Raw genomic sequence first — 15,586 nt, 5'->3', positions numbered from 1 at the left:
CAAAGAGCCAATACAGCACACAACAACACTTGCAATACATAAAAAAGCAATCTAATGAATGTTTAGTGAAGTTTTATACCGGGTGATCAAAAAATTTATCCGCAGTAGATGCGTGGTGGCATATTGTGTTGTGTTTAGGGACCTGTTTGACAAGTTACTCTCCCTTAACACCCCCTAAACAAGGAAGGTACGTTCAACATCTAATGTAATGAATGTACACGTACGTTTTATAAATTGAAAGAATGTTGTTGTAACAAATATTTTTTTTATATTTCACTGCGGAGGGAACTTGTATCTGCTATCGGGACTTTCACTCTCTGATCACTCTCTATATGTTACCTATACTGTAATGCATATCATTCTGTTTTTGGATAATATTTTGATAGATTCCTCAAAATCTATCAAAATAATCTATAGAATAGTAAACTTGAAGGTTTAAGTTTACTTTCACATACGTGTGACACGAAGTTATAATATATTTTAGTTATGTTACTTTTGTATTCTTATTATATTTTTGTATATTATGTATTATATAAGTGATTACTGCATTATTTGAATTAAATTGATTTGATTTTGAGTGAGTATTTTGTTCTCATCCTACCACTTTTATGTCTAATCCGTTTATCACATACAAATTTTAATTTTCAAAAATTTTCTAGATCTGATGAGTCGAAAATCTATAATTTTGATTTATCGTCATTTATTCTCTAATATATTGTCCTAAGGTCCTGAATTAATGGAAAAAAAGTTAAGAACCGGGTCAATAGCAACTACAGCAAGGATATTGATAGTTTCAAGTATAAGACAAACCAACAATGAAGTAAATTCTATAAAATCACATTTTATATAGAAACATCTTGAAAGTTACACAGTGCATTATATTTCTTTAAATTTACAAGCTACAGAGAAGGGCAATTCCCTTGTCATGCTGGATGAATATTATCAACTGAATATTTATTGAAAGATTCTTGACTTATCTCCTCCATCCCAATATCAAAAATATTCAACAAGATATAAGAGATAACAAATTATGGATAGTTTTTCCAAAAGTACCGCATATGGCAGAATTAAAGATGCATTTTGAGAATTTATGACAACATAAAATGCATTCAGCACAAAATTCACTTCTTTAATCTATGCAAAATGTGAAGCTGGGAAAATTTGAACGAGCAGAGCACAAAGAACATTCAAAGCAAGAAAAATGAATGAAAATTCGATATGTTCATTTGTTGAGTTCATTAACAAATTGTATTAAATTAAACAGGAAATTTAATTTTAAGGCATTGGCATTCAAGAGGAGGCAAAAACATTCAACATGCTTTCATAGAATTCATAACTATAAATACGGTAATTATATATATTTTTAATAAAAACAATGTTTTACTCTCAAAACAAATGACAGCACAGCCTAATTTCATCTTCTAAGGGTAAACGCACACTAGCACGACCAAGAACTTGCAGCCAGGACAACCTGAAATTATATGGAGCAACGCTCACTGTCAGACCAAGACACGACAAACGCACGACCACAGCAGTAGGCTCTGGTCGCACAGATCAATTGCCAAACCAGTACATTTATAAATGCAAAACTTTGGTCTTGGTCTTGGTCGAGGCTGTGGTCGTGCTGTTCTAGACCAGTACTGGTCTTGGTCGTGGTCTTGGTCGTGCTAGTGCGCGTTTACCCTTATATTCAAATGAAAATGCACTCTGTACTCATAAAGTAGGGGATTCCTTGAATTCTCTACATTACAGTATTTTAAGGAAAAGCTTTAACATGAAACTATAAATGAATAAGAACCACAATCTTTAATCAACTAAAAAAATATCTTTATGAGTACCTGAATATGTCGTATTTGGATGGCAAACGTCGGGACAAAAATATGTAAAACTGAATTCTTATGGTGAATAGATATGAGACCCGGATAATCAAAACCAATTATTGAGTACGCTACCGGATATAATACTTAATTTCACATCAACATCATAACATGAAAATTAACAAATAGTTTTAAAATTTTGATTTTCAAGAACCACTTACATTCCAGGATACTAAATAACAATCGACTGTAGAAACAATCATATAGCCTATTCTAGCAATTTGGAAATGAATGATACACTTTCATGCAAACATTGAGCAATTCACGAAGAATGTATAAAAACTAACCCTTCACTGTTATTGGTAGATGAGTGACAGGAGATGAAAGAAGCCACAATACGACCACCGAGGACAAAAAATGAAATGATATTACAAAGAACAATACACTACTAAAAGTTCTGAAATCAAGTAACAATTGAAAACATTTCCACCGAAATGTTAGAACAAGATATGGTCAGCTCGTCATCCTCGCTCAATAGCACAATTTAAGGAATGTCCAGTATAAAAAATATTTAACGTATAATACTCATCAGGCTTGATTGACAAATTGAGCAAATTTATTGTTTCTCCTCAATTACACAAGTGGCTGTAAAATTATTTCTGCCTGATGACAAATTAGTGGTCTCGAAGCACTTAAACAGTTCTGCACATTATTATTGTCTTGAATTATATTTTATTCATCTGATAATAATAATAATAATAAAGATTTGGAAGAATGTGAGAGAATATTTAATTCTAAATACCACGGTTAATGATACCTCATGGATGAACTTGATTTCTCTGGATTCAGAAAATATTCAAAAGAGAACAAGATGAGATATTTTTAGTTTAGGAGAAATCAAAACGAGCTCACCCATTATTTTATCTATCAAACTCAAGTAAGAGTGACATTTGCACACGTTATTGTGTCTAACTATCGAAGAATGTTTATAGGTTTAGTAAATCATAATAAAACAACTGACCTTTTCTTCTTCGTTTTTTGGGTAATTCGAGTGCAGGAGGGCATTTCAACCATTGCTCGATGGCTTCAGGATTATCGGATGAATAGAGACCTCGTACATGAATTGGTAGGACGAGACGAGAATTCAAATTCGGATATCGAGTGTGCGGATCAAGCGTGTAGGCTGCATAGTCTCGATGCAGATTTTCTGGTGTTGTCTGGCCTACAAAAATAATTCATCATTAGTAAAAATAAATTTTGCAAAATTGAGTTATCTTTATCGATTGAGAAACGTTTTAAAAACATTTAATTTTATGTTGGGCTGTTAATTTTTATGTTAAGCCTAATTAAATCTGAATTTCAATATTATAATTATTACTTAAAATCAATGTGTTGAAGTTATTCAAAATTTGTTATTAAACAGTTCTGCACAAACTAAATATAAGTTCACTATAAAATTTTGGTGTTTGACTTGACAATAATTTTAATCATTTCAATGTTTAATAATGAATCTACAATTATTTGAATAGCGTTCTAAGACAATCCACACTTTATTTATTCATTTTAAAATACACATAGCCTAATCAAGTCAATGATTGGGAGGGAATCGACAGGATTTCCCCAAAACTGTTTCTCTCCCGACTTTTGATAGTTAATAAAGTCAAAATCAGGTTATGTTTCCAGTTCTTAAATGGGTTTACAACTAGAATATAAAGTATTTTGAATTCTATTGAAGAATTAATTTTTATGTAAAATCATTTTAGTTAGAATATCAAAAAAGACAAAATTAATCAGTTTGGAAAAATGTTTTTCTAATAATTTTCTTGATAATATTCTGGTTATTTTATAAGTTTTCATCTACGTTTTCCATATGGGGCTGCTACTATTATTGAAATAAAATGAAATTATCACCCAGTACCCATTTATATTTTATTAGTGGTTAACATGTTTCAACTCATGAGAGCCATTTTCAAATGTGAAAAATTGGTATGATTAATTGAAAGGCAATAAATTTATAGCATATTCTTCTTCTTCTTTCGTTTCTTCCAATACTATGTAATAATCTTTGCTGTACTATGTTTTGATGTGCAATGGGTCTTTCTAGACCTAGCACAAAATAAAAATCAATCAATCAATCAATCAATCTTTTTCCTCCTCCTCCTCCTCCTCCTCCTCCTCCTCCTCCTCCTCCTCCTCCTCCTCCTCTTCATCATCATCTTCTTCTTCTTCCTCATCCTCTTCTTCTTCTTCCTTTTACGGGTAAGGCATTACAGTCTGTTTCAAATCTCCGTGCCCCTAAAATCAAGCCATGGTACGATCTTCCCGGATATTCTTTCTTCTTCTTCCTGGGACGTCCGCGATCTCTTCTTCATTTTATTTTGTGATTGTGTGAATGCATTGTTCAAATAACTGAAGTACATTGTCTATAGTCAAGACAGAGTAACGCACCCAGTATCCGATAGACAGACTCGCGTTCGGCGAGCACATCGAGCGGATTGTGTCCCATGCCCCAGCCACGCGCCGCCCAACACGCGTCCATGGAGCTGAGGAAGCCCCTCGCACACCCCGACCCGGTCGGCCAGAAGGGCTCCAGCAGACTGTCTCCGACCAGCGTCACCAGCAACCGGTGCCCGTGCTTGTCCAGCACACGACTGGCGTTCTCCGCGGCGAACATCGACGTGAAGTCGAACATGGCCACGTCCGGCTGGCCGTAGTGGTTCACGGCGAACTCCAGCTGCGGCAGCTTGTAGCCCGTCGAGAAGTCGGCCGCCTCCCGTGCGTACTCCATCAGCGCCGCTTTGTCTATGTTCTCCACCGACAGCAGGCGCGCCGTGTCTGCATAATCCTAAACAACACACACAATATTCAACTCAATTTATTTATTTTACATGATGTAATAACATTGGCATACAAACTAAGGGTCTCTTTACACTTAGCTACGCTACGTTGAAATACGTCTTCGGAAGACGTAGCCGTCCTATCTCCCAACATTGAATTACAGCTACGATGTGAACGGGTCTTTTCTTGGTAACGTAGTATTCTGGTCCTTCCAAGTATCGTATATGATGATTATTCTTTGAATATAAATAAATATACGGTAGTAAATTGTCTAGAAAGAATATAATAGAGAGGCTACATAGGAGATCCTACAATGTTTCTTGTAATGGTAGAAAGATAAAAACGAAAGAGAAAATAAAAGTATAAACCAAATTTATACCAATATTTATACCTTTCACCTAATATCTTTCACCAATATTTTTCATTCTTTATGTAAATGATTTGCTGAATATTAAGCTAAAGAATGGGAGAATTTCATCTTTTGCTGATGATTCAGTGATTATATTTTCAGAAAATAATTGGAATGATACTTTCATTGTTGCAGAGCAAGATATGAAAATTGTGAAGAACTGGATGGACTCTAATGCTTTGAGTTTAAATGTAGAAAAAACCAATTACATAGCTTTTTCAGCAAATAGAGAGGGTAAACCTAACAATCAATATAAGTTAAAAATCCATTCAAACTGTTCTTCAATAAATCAACCAAACATTAATAGATGTTCCTGCCCTGTTATTAATAGGAAATCAAACCTCAAATATCTTGGTATATGGATCGATGAGTGTCTCAAATGGGACATCCATGTTAACTTCCTATGTAAGAGACTAAAATACCTATCTTATAAATTTTATAAATTGAAAAATGTGCTATCTTTCTCAGAATGCAAACAGGTATATACGGCACTAGTAGAATCCCTAATGCGATATGGTTTAATAGTTTGGGGTGGGACTTTCGATACCCATATTAAAACCTTTTTCTAATACAAAAATTCATCATAAAGACAATTTTAAAGAAACCTAGAACTTATGATAGTAAGATTTTGTTCAGTGAATTTGATGTTAAAACTATACGACAGTTATATCTTAGTTGCATAACAAATTACAGTTTCAAATACGAGCATAATTTCCCTCTAGCCGATGACATAAATTATAATCTTAGACCTAATACAATAAGAAAATATGAAATATATAACACCAACTCAGCTCTTCTTAGAAGGCAACTTTACTACATTAGCAGTAAATTCATAAATATACTAGAAAGTGAATTTCCACTTAATAATTTCCGAAATAATAAACACAGAAAAAGAGCCATAGAGGCATGGCTAAACTTGAATTATTTCCAATCGTTGACTTTTATACAATAATCAACTTCATATTATAAATTATATTTTCGAACACTTCATACGCTAGATTCAAGTTTATATATTACATCCCTGATTAAGCTGATTCACGACTCACACTGGCGCACAAGGAATCTTCCTTTTGCCGGTGTTTTTGCCTCACCTACTGTACTTATGCATGTGATCATAAATTGAATCTTCATTTTAAAACTATTGTTTGTAATGTAAAGGATATCATTTCGTTATTATATCCAATTAAATAAATGTATGTATCTTGATTTAAGTGCAGTAGCATATACTTATATTTATTTTTTGTAAAGCTTTTTTGTATTTTGTATTTGGCAAAAATTCATTCATTCAATTAATATAGTTGTTAGAAAATGATTGCATTTGACATTTAATTGATTGAAATAAATATATGAGTGTATTACGAAAATATTTTTAAGTTCATTGTATTCAAGTATGATAGCTTTATTTTTAATGTAGATTCCTTATATTTTTCGAAAAAATATTGATATTCTTATTTTATTTAAAGTGAAATGAATCTGTTTGAGATTGTGATTCAGATATCATCAATGATTAAATACTGTGTTAGCTTCATCAGCAATAATTAAAAATTGAGCAACTTTACTGACTATGATAAATAGATACGTAATAAAAAAAATACAGCATAATATCAAAACTTGTGAGGCAAATGAGAGCTAGCTTAGTCCAGTAGTCTAAAGCGTCGCAGTTGAAGTCTGCTAAAGATAAATTGGTTCCTATTCCGTCTGCAATTAATTTCTATCGTCCCTTACCCACTCACAAGTTTATGTAGACAACTGAAGCAAAAAATCATAGTAATGCATTCTTATAATTTCAGAATTCTATGATTTTTAAATTCTATTAATTTTCTTAATAGTAAGGTACTTACGTTGAGGATTACACCCTTATCTAGAAGACTGTGCTTTTTAGCTGTCATGACGAAGTAGTGCGTTTCATCCTTATAGTAGACTATGTTCTCCAGGTCGATTCCAGTGGCCGCATAGAGCTCTTTGAAGAATTTCTGATTGAAAATGAACGCCACTCCACTGATCTCCTCCACTCGAGCTTCGGCCTCTGTTTTTCGATTAATAAAATTCGCCGTAATGGCGATCGCTAATTTACCTCGAAATTCTTTTCGTTTAAAACCTGAAAATAAAGACAGTGAGGTGGTAATTTTTTTATATATGGGACATATAAACAAATTGCAATACCGATAAAACGAGTTGTAAGTTCCATCTTTATAAAACATTTAAAGAATTTCAACTGCCACATTTTTAAAATTAATAGTAGGCCTACTCTCGGTAATTCAAAAAAATCCTTGAAGCCTTCAAACAGTTTACAATACAATACGTTCCCTTTATAAAAAACAAGATTCTTATATAAATTACTCAACCGAAATTATTGATTCCTTTTAGCATTCCAACTACAAAAATATTGTTCAATTCTGCAAGAGGATGAATATAGTTTATTGATGAAAACAGATAAGTAATTTCAAATCAACCAAGTATATTATCTTTATTTAAGCCTACTCTATTTTAATGAGAAATGCAGAAATTCTGAATTACATACATCAGATTTTAAGCAAGCAATACAACACAACTAGAATACCATTTGTTTGATTTTATATTTGAACTTTAATGGGATATAAAGAGAAAAGCAACAAATATACAACATACCTTCAAGCGTATTACGTTTTCCGTCAGCACCAATTAAAACATCAAACTCATACTGAGAGACTGGGTGATCTGCAGGATCAACTACCGCTCTCCATCCTCCTACAATCACACAAAACATTATAACAGAGCATTTATATCTATTTAGGGAATAAATTAGAACTTTATTTCACAATATAATATATCCAATAAATTCCTTCAACAATTTTCACCACAGCTCATGTGCAAATTGAGTTAAATGAAAAAATAAGGTCAACAACAATAGAACATTTGAAATATACCTATTTCTTCAAGTTCCTAATATTAAATTGTGAGATAATTTGGATATTTTTTCACTAAATATTCGACAATAATAGGCGACCCCTGATAGTTACACTCTATTAAATAAGCATGATACTGCATGCTTTCTCTATGGTTACACTTATTGACCGAGCGTCAAGTGAGGTCCAAGATTCAAGTCGACGGTTTGGTATTTCTCTTAATGTTTAAATGTTTATATGTTGCGCATTTACGGCGAAACGCGGTAATAGATTTTCATGAAATTTGACAGGTATGTTCCTTTAATTGCGCGTCGACGTATATACAAGGTTTTTGGAAATTTTGCATTTCAAGGATAATAGAAAAGGAAAAAGGAGCCTCCTTCATACGCCAATATTAGAGTAAAAATCAGACTACTGTATAGAATTATTCATCATAAATCAGCTGACAAGTGATTACGGTACACAGATGTGTGGAGAAGCCAGTCTATTGCTGTATTTCCATAAGGTCTATAGTTTCAATCAGGTACTTGTGGATGAGAATACTGCGTGAGGTCTACTGTTCACAGAACTACTAGTTTACAAAAGAGCAGGTGTAACCTGCACTCCGCAAGGGTATGTGGGAGACACAAATGGATTAACTTGCAGTTTTATAGTTTCATTTTGAAAATTAAGAGTATTATATCAAATATACAATAGAAAAATTAATTAAAAAGAACAAATTTAATAATTATTTATTATTTTTTCAAAACTACATGAATAATCTTCGATGAAAATTCGTATTGAAAAATACAGGTTCTGAGCCGAACCGGAACCTTTGTATCCAGAACCGAGCAAGGTATTATCTGGAACACGACTGCGCTTGATGTACTCGAAATTTATTTGAGCCTTTATATTACGTAACTTTGAATCAAAAATTGAATAAATTTGTTTTTATTATCAAAATTAGAATCAATTTTTAATGAGAATGAAGATATGCCTATATCAATCCTCGGTAAATTCAGATTATTTAAGTAAAATATCATGTTAATCAGTTGAGTAGTTGGTGATAATGCATCAAACGTGTATTTCCTATCCATTCCATGTGTTTTACAAATTCAAATTTATTAATATGGAAGAATAATTAATTAGAAATATACAAGACAAAAACTTACTTTCATCTGATGGGTCATCAGAAGGTGGAAGAAGAGATTCGAAACCCAGGTTCTCATGAATTTCTACACCGAAAATTAAAGCTACCTTTAGAAGAATGAACTGCAGCTGCCTTATACCTGCACAAAACAAATAGAGGAGCATTCAATGTCAAAGAAGCCAAATAATACGCATAATAAGATAGTACAGTTAAGTTATAGGCATTCGGTAAAATTCATTCAATAATAATTATTTTAATATTGAGTGGAATACTATAATTCAGTTCCAAGGTATTTCTTCTCAAATTTGGAAGATATGAATTGAAATATGTTTTAACATCGCACTGAATAATTGTGAAATAATTTTATTTTAGCCAGTGTAGAAAATGAACGAAAATCAGTACAGTGCAAGACAACGAGATACAGTAAAAATATGAAAGCTTTGCCAAAGGAGAAAATCATTATCTTAAACAATTTTTTGGATTTATTTTAGCTTTCAAGTACAAGTGTTGCTGTTCCATCCACTATAGAATACAAAATTCTAATTCCAAAAAAATTGGGAAGAGAAGAAGTGAAAAGTGAGCTAAAATACATTTAATCAATAAAAATAATTTGAAACAATTACTATACAGCAGTAAATCTTCTACATAAGCTATTTTGTCTTTTGAGATTTTATATATGATGAAATTTTAAATTAGCAAGACACTGCAGCCTATGTTTATAAAAACAGTTACATAAGATTTTTCTAATTGTTGGATATGGATAAAATGAAGAGAACTAAGATGATTTCTCTCAAGGAAACTTCAGGGTAATGAAACTTCACGATTATGATTAATTCAAACATAGTATGGAACAATTTATTACTTTCCTTGCCCTATTACCATAGGTAAGGAAAGTATTGCTTTTCAAAAAAAAATAAGGTACCCTAATTTCAAGTTTTCTATACGTTTCAAGGTCCCTTGAGTCCAAAAACATGATTTTTGGGTATTGGTGTGTGTGTGTGGTGTGTGTGTGTGTGTGTGTGTGTGTGTGTGTGTGTGTGTGTGTGTGTGTGTGTGTGTGTGTGTGTATGTGTGTATGTCTGTGAACACGATAACTCCATTCCTAATCAACCGATTGACTTGAAATGTTAAACTTAAGGTCCTTATACCATGAGGATCCGACAGACAATAAGAAATTCAATGAAATTGAATTCAAAATGGCGGATAATTACTAAAAAACCATGTTTTTCACGGTTTTCTCGAAAACGGCTCTAACGATTTTCTTCAAATTTATACCATGGATAGCTATTTATAAGCCCTATCAACTGAAATGAGTCTCATTTCTGAGAAAATTTCAGGATCTCCGTAATATTCTTGAGAAAAATGGCGAATAATGACTAAAAACCATGTTATCCACGGTTTTCTCGAAAACGGCTCCAACGATTTTCTTCAAATTCATACCATGGTTAGCTATTTATAAGCCCTATCAACTGGCATGAGTCTCATCTCTGGGAAAATTGCAGGAGCTCTGTAATATTCTTGAGAAAAATGGCGGATAATTACTAAAAAAACATGTTTTTCACGTTATGTTATGTTTTTCATGTTATTTTCTCAAAAATAACTTGACCGATTTTTTCAAATTCATACCCTACGAAGGTAGGTATAATACCAACCCTGTATGGTTATTTATTAGCTTTATCAACTGGCATGAGTCTCCACTCTGGGAAACTGATGGGGGGTCTACCCCATCCTTGAGAAATGGACTTAGTAACCTCCTTCTCATGCATGAGGTAGGTAGGTAGCGCAGTTCATAAAAAGAACACATAGTCGAGATATTTCATCTGTAGAACAGCTGTTTTGACGACTTTAAAAAAATGAGGACTAAAAAAAATCTTCGAATTTCACAATTTACACAAAGGAAAAAGTACCTCTGAAAACAATTATATATACACATATAGAGAAGTCTGATCATAGCTTCAAATATGAGCAAGGAAAGTTGTGTGAGTGCACCACACCAGATTTTTTTTGAAAGCCACTGAAGCAGATAGCAGAAGCCAAGATTTCCATCGATTAACTTATAAACTACTCAATCTAATTATACGATAAGTTTTCATTATTATTCTATTTCAAGATGATCTCAAAAAATTTAGAATAAAATAGTCAATTATTACTCGCCATACAAAATTGTAACATCGATTTTTGATCAGAAAATTTGTATATCAATATTATTTTGTCATTTTTTTGGAAAATATATTTCTTTAAATTGAAGCTTACCCTTGTGTTGGGACATGCTTTGCCTCTATTATAACATTTATGTGCGGCTCGTTTATCGTATTTGATCCACAGTGCTTGAGCTTTCCACGATCGTAGTTTGGCCTGCAACAACACATTCAATAATTAATACATAATTTACACTATTGCTCTTTATAAAAAGGTAATAACAATGAAATTACTAATCAATATATAATGTTGAAAATGGAATCCAGGCTAGTTATCGAAATAGAAGGGCAATAACTTGAAGACTGCTTACAAGGTACTTCGAAAAATCACTTTTATAATGTTTCAAATAAGAAAAAATGAGGCAATGAGAAATAAACAGTGGAAATTCTACTCCAATCTTCAAACGGCTTTTAAGTGAATTTTAAATAATATACAAATGTATTTTCTAAGCAATTCAAGAAACAACAATTCACATCATACAGATTCATATACAGTTCAAATATAATAGACCAGAAATAGTCCAGAATCGAGTTAGATAGAGTTTTCAGTTAGCAGTTACTCATACTAGAGCAGCGATTGGATTTATGGTCAATAAGTTACAAGCGTCAGCTACTCCCGTTGTAAGGGTAACCGATTGAAGAGCAGATTTCTCTAAATATAATTTATATGTTTAAAAATTGCTTCCCCGGTGTTTCGGAACCCATCTAAGCTGTACATCCACTCCTCTCTCACTATCATCCATCTCATTACCCTCATTAAAAAAATTCCAATCCATCTTCCTTTCTTTAAGAAGATATAGATTATTATTTGACATGAAAATATTGAGTACCCTCATTGAAAATATCCAATCTATCTTCCATGCCTCAAGAAGTTATAAACTATCTGACCTGGAAGATTGAGTATTTCAATTAGAACTGACAATAGTCGTTCTCTTGCTATGCTTAGGTTACGCTGCATAAAGGAAGAAGCTAAATTCTGAATGATTTATTACAATTCCTATCATATTTTTATCAAGAAGCCTTTTTTAAAATCCTCAATTTTCAATATGAACTTGGTGAAAAAATACAACATGATATAGAAGCATATCCAGAAATACTCAACTCGATTTGACAAAATATGTTTGCCTATAGCACAATTACCCCATGATAAGATGTTCAAGATGAACTCTTCTTCCATCTATTCTGAATCATGAGTAAATGTCATTGCTGGAACCTTCTGTCCCCTTCGCAGACACTTCTCCAAGCAATTTCCTTTCAACTGCCATTCAAGGACAACATTCTTCTCCCCTGGCCTCAATTAGAATTGATCATTTCAATGAAGTTCAAGCATTATTCTAGCTGAAAACATGAAATCTGAAGGCTCAAATAAAAGGTTACATTTTCAGCATCACTCAATTTCTTGTGAAATTTATTGTAATTTTGATTATCTTAATTACTAAGGTTTCAATTGAATTGATATAATCTCCTACTTCATTTTCAAATTTAAGTGAAGTTGATTTTAGAAAAATTCACTTCTGATAACTTATATTTCCAAAAAAATTAGCCAATGAGAAATAAACAGTGGAAATTCTACTCCAATCTTCAAACGGCTTTTAAGTGAATTTTAAATAATATACAAATGTATTTTCTAAGCAATTCAAGAAACAACAATTCACATCATACAGATTCATATACAGTTCAAATATAATAGACCAGAAATAGTCCAGAATCGAGTTAGATAGAGTTTTCAGTTAGCAGTTACTCATACTAGAGCAGCGATTGGATTTATGGTCAATAAGTTACAAGCGTCAGCTACTCCCGTTGTAAGGGTAACCGATTGAAGAGCAGATTTCTCTAAATATATTTATATGTTTAAAAATTGCTTCCCGTGTTTCGGAACCCATCTAAGCTGTACATCCACTCCTCTCTCACTATCATCCATCTCATTACCCTCATTAAAAAAATTCCAATCCATCTTCCTTTCTTTAAGAAGATATAGATTATTATTTGACATGAAAATATTGAGTACCCTCATTGAAAATATCCAATTTATCTTCCATGCCTCAAGAAGTTATAAACTATCTGACCTGGAAGATTGAGTATTTCAATTAGAACTGACAATAGTCGTTCTCTTGCTATGCTTAGGTTACGCTGCATAAAGGAAGAAGCTAAATTCTGAATGATTTATTACAATTCCTATCATATTTTTATCAAGGAGCCTTTTTTAAAATCCTCAATTTTCAATATGAACTTGGTGAAAAAATACAACATGATATAGAAGCATATCCAGAAATACTCAACTCGATTTGACAAAATATGTTTGCCTATAGCACAATTACCCCATGATAAGATGTTCAAGATGAACTCTTCTTCCATCTATTCTGAATCATGAGTAAATGTCATTGCTGGAACCTTCTGTCCCCTTCGCAGACACTTCTCCAAGCAATTTCCTTTCAACTGCCATTCAAGGACAACATTCTTCTCCCCTGGCCTCAATTAGAATTGATCATTTCAATGAAGTTCAAGCATTATTCTAGCTGAAAACATGAAATCTGAAGGCTCAAATAAAAGGTTACATTTTCAGCATCACTCAATTTCTTGTGAAATTTATTGTAATTTTGATTATCTTAATTACTAAGGTTTCAATTGAATTGATATAATCTCCTACTTCATTTTCAAATTTAAGTGAAGTTGATTTTAGAAAAATTCACTTCTGATAACTTATATTTCCAAAAAAATTAGCCTAATTTATCAGAGTACACGAAAAATCTTTGCAGTTCTTTATTTTTTCAGAGTTCTTCAAATTTCTTCTAAGGTTTTCATCCAAACTTTAACTATTGGCAATCACTAAACTTTATGAAGCACTTCTTTCACTTTAAAAATAGTAATTTCAACATATTTTTCAAGTCTGAACGCGTTTCTGGGTTTCATCTTCAGCAGGCAAGGAGTACCTTAATACTCCTTGTTATGTGTATCAAGCTGATACACATTAGAAGGAGTATTGAGGTACTCCTTGCCTGCTGAATATGGGGGGTGAACGCCCTTATACGCGTCCAGGTCCAGACAAGTGAGTTGAAATTACTATTGTAAAAGTAAAGAAAGTGCTTCATAGATTATTTATCTTCGTATCCAGAACTTCAAAACCAGACTCTACAGCAGTGTACTAAAGTGATACTGATGATTAACTTTTCAGTAACTTACTGATAAAATGTAATGACAATGACAATAGCTTGCACTATGCATTGTTCAAAACAAAGATAGAAAATAAGTAGGATATATTGAAACTTCTAGATAATAACTTTTGATCATAAGATAGTTTTCTTTCAATTTTTTTCTAATTGACCTCAAAATTAGAAATACCACCTCGCCACAACATAGCTCTAGCTTTGAACTAAACACTGAAGAGCGTAGACTGACCAAATCATGAAATAAAAAGCATTAATTAAATCCTAATTTAATAATTATTAACTATAATATTATTAAGGAGGGTATAATTTCGTTATTATTTCTAATTGAATAAATTAAAAGTTCCTTAATTTTATGTATTTTAGTTACGCTTTTATTTATTTTTGTATTTTTTTTGGCAAATAAATAAATTCAAATTTTAAAAAAGCAATTTTTAAAATTATTATGAAATACCCTTTTATTTGAAACATTTCAAATAACTAAAAAAGGCAGACAGACAGACAAAAGATATTTATTTTTAAAAAAATGCACTTTACATACAAAGTAATAATCTTATGTACTCATTATCAATATAAAACAACAACAAAGAATAAAACAACCTCATGAATACAGTAAGCCAAATAAATCTTTAGAAAATGGTCTGCATGGGCAAAAAATGCCTGTGCGCAAACCAGAGTTGCATATTATAAGTTTGTTAGAGAGAAAGGAAACACTAATTTTGCTGCATTCAGAATCCTATTTAATATTATTATTACGTACAGAGGATTATTGGATGGATAAAAAAAAAAATAATAAAAAGGTTAATTCATAGTTAAAGTTAAAGGATACTTCAAGTTTTTATATTGTTTTTAATTATTTTAAAAAAGTAGTCCATTCAAGTGAAGAGATTTTAGAGTGGTTTAATATTTGATTTGAGTGAAGCTGACCTTGAGTTTGGGGTAGAAGTGGGGGAAGTTGGTGGGCTTGATGTGGAGCAGCTCGCAGAGGTGGCGGTGGTGGCCGAGAATGGACTTGAAGGTGGAGGCGGCACAGAACTGGTCAAACACATCGTTGGCCAGAGCCACCTCCGGCGACACCGCCACCTTTTTGCCACCGCCCCCATAATGATCCATCCTCTACCTGACGAAACAAACCAATCAAACGTT

The 15,586-nt window shown here is 32.5% G+C and overlaps 1 protein-coding gene across 1 annotated transcript in view; it reads right to left on the bottom strand.

Annotated features, from left to right (window-relative positions):
* LOC111047126 (F-actin-monooxygenase Mical) overlaps positions 1-15,586 on the bottom strand; it is a 118,065-nt gene that overhangs the window by 44,737 nt on the left and 57,742 nt on the right. The window contains exons 3-9 of the mRNA XM_039431476.1: positions 15,368-15,560; positions 11,229-11,433; positions 9,101-9,217; positions 7,693-7,791; positions 6,906-7,162; positions 4,266-4,662; positions 2,839-3,039 (exon numbers count right to left, since the gene is read on the bottom strand). Of these exons, the coding sequence (XP_039287410.1) occupies positions 2,839-3,039; positions 4,266-4,662; positions 6,906-7,162; positions 7,693-7,791; positions 9,101-9,217; positions 11,229-11,433; positions 15,368-15,553 (1,462 nt within the window). The 5' untranslated portion in view covers positions 15,554-15,560. The remainder of the gene's footprint in view (positions 1-2,838; positions 3,040-4,265; positions 4,663-6,905; positions 7,163-7,692; positions 7,792-9,100; positions 9,218-11,228; positions 11,434-15,367; positions 15,561-15,586) is intronic.

Source organism: Nilaparvata lugens, chromosome 6, assembly GCF_014356525.2.
Source record: "Nilaparvata lugens isolate BPH chromosome 6, ASM1435652v1, whole genome shotgun sequence".
Taxonomy (NCBI): domain Eukaryota; kingdom Metazoa; phylum Arthropoda; class Insecta; order Hemiptera; family Delphacidae; genus Nilaparvata; species Nilaparvata lugens.
This window is presented reverse-complemented; position numbering and strand designations above follow the sequence as displayed.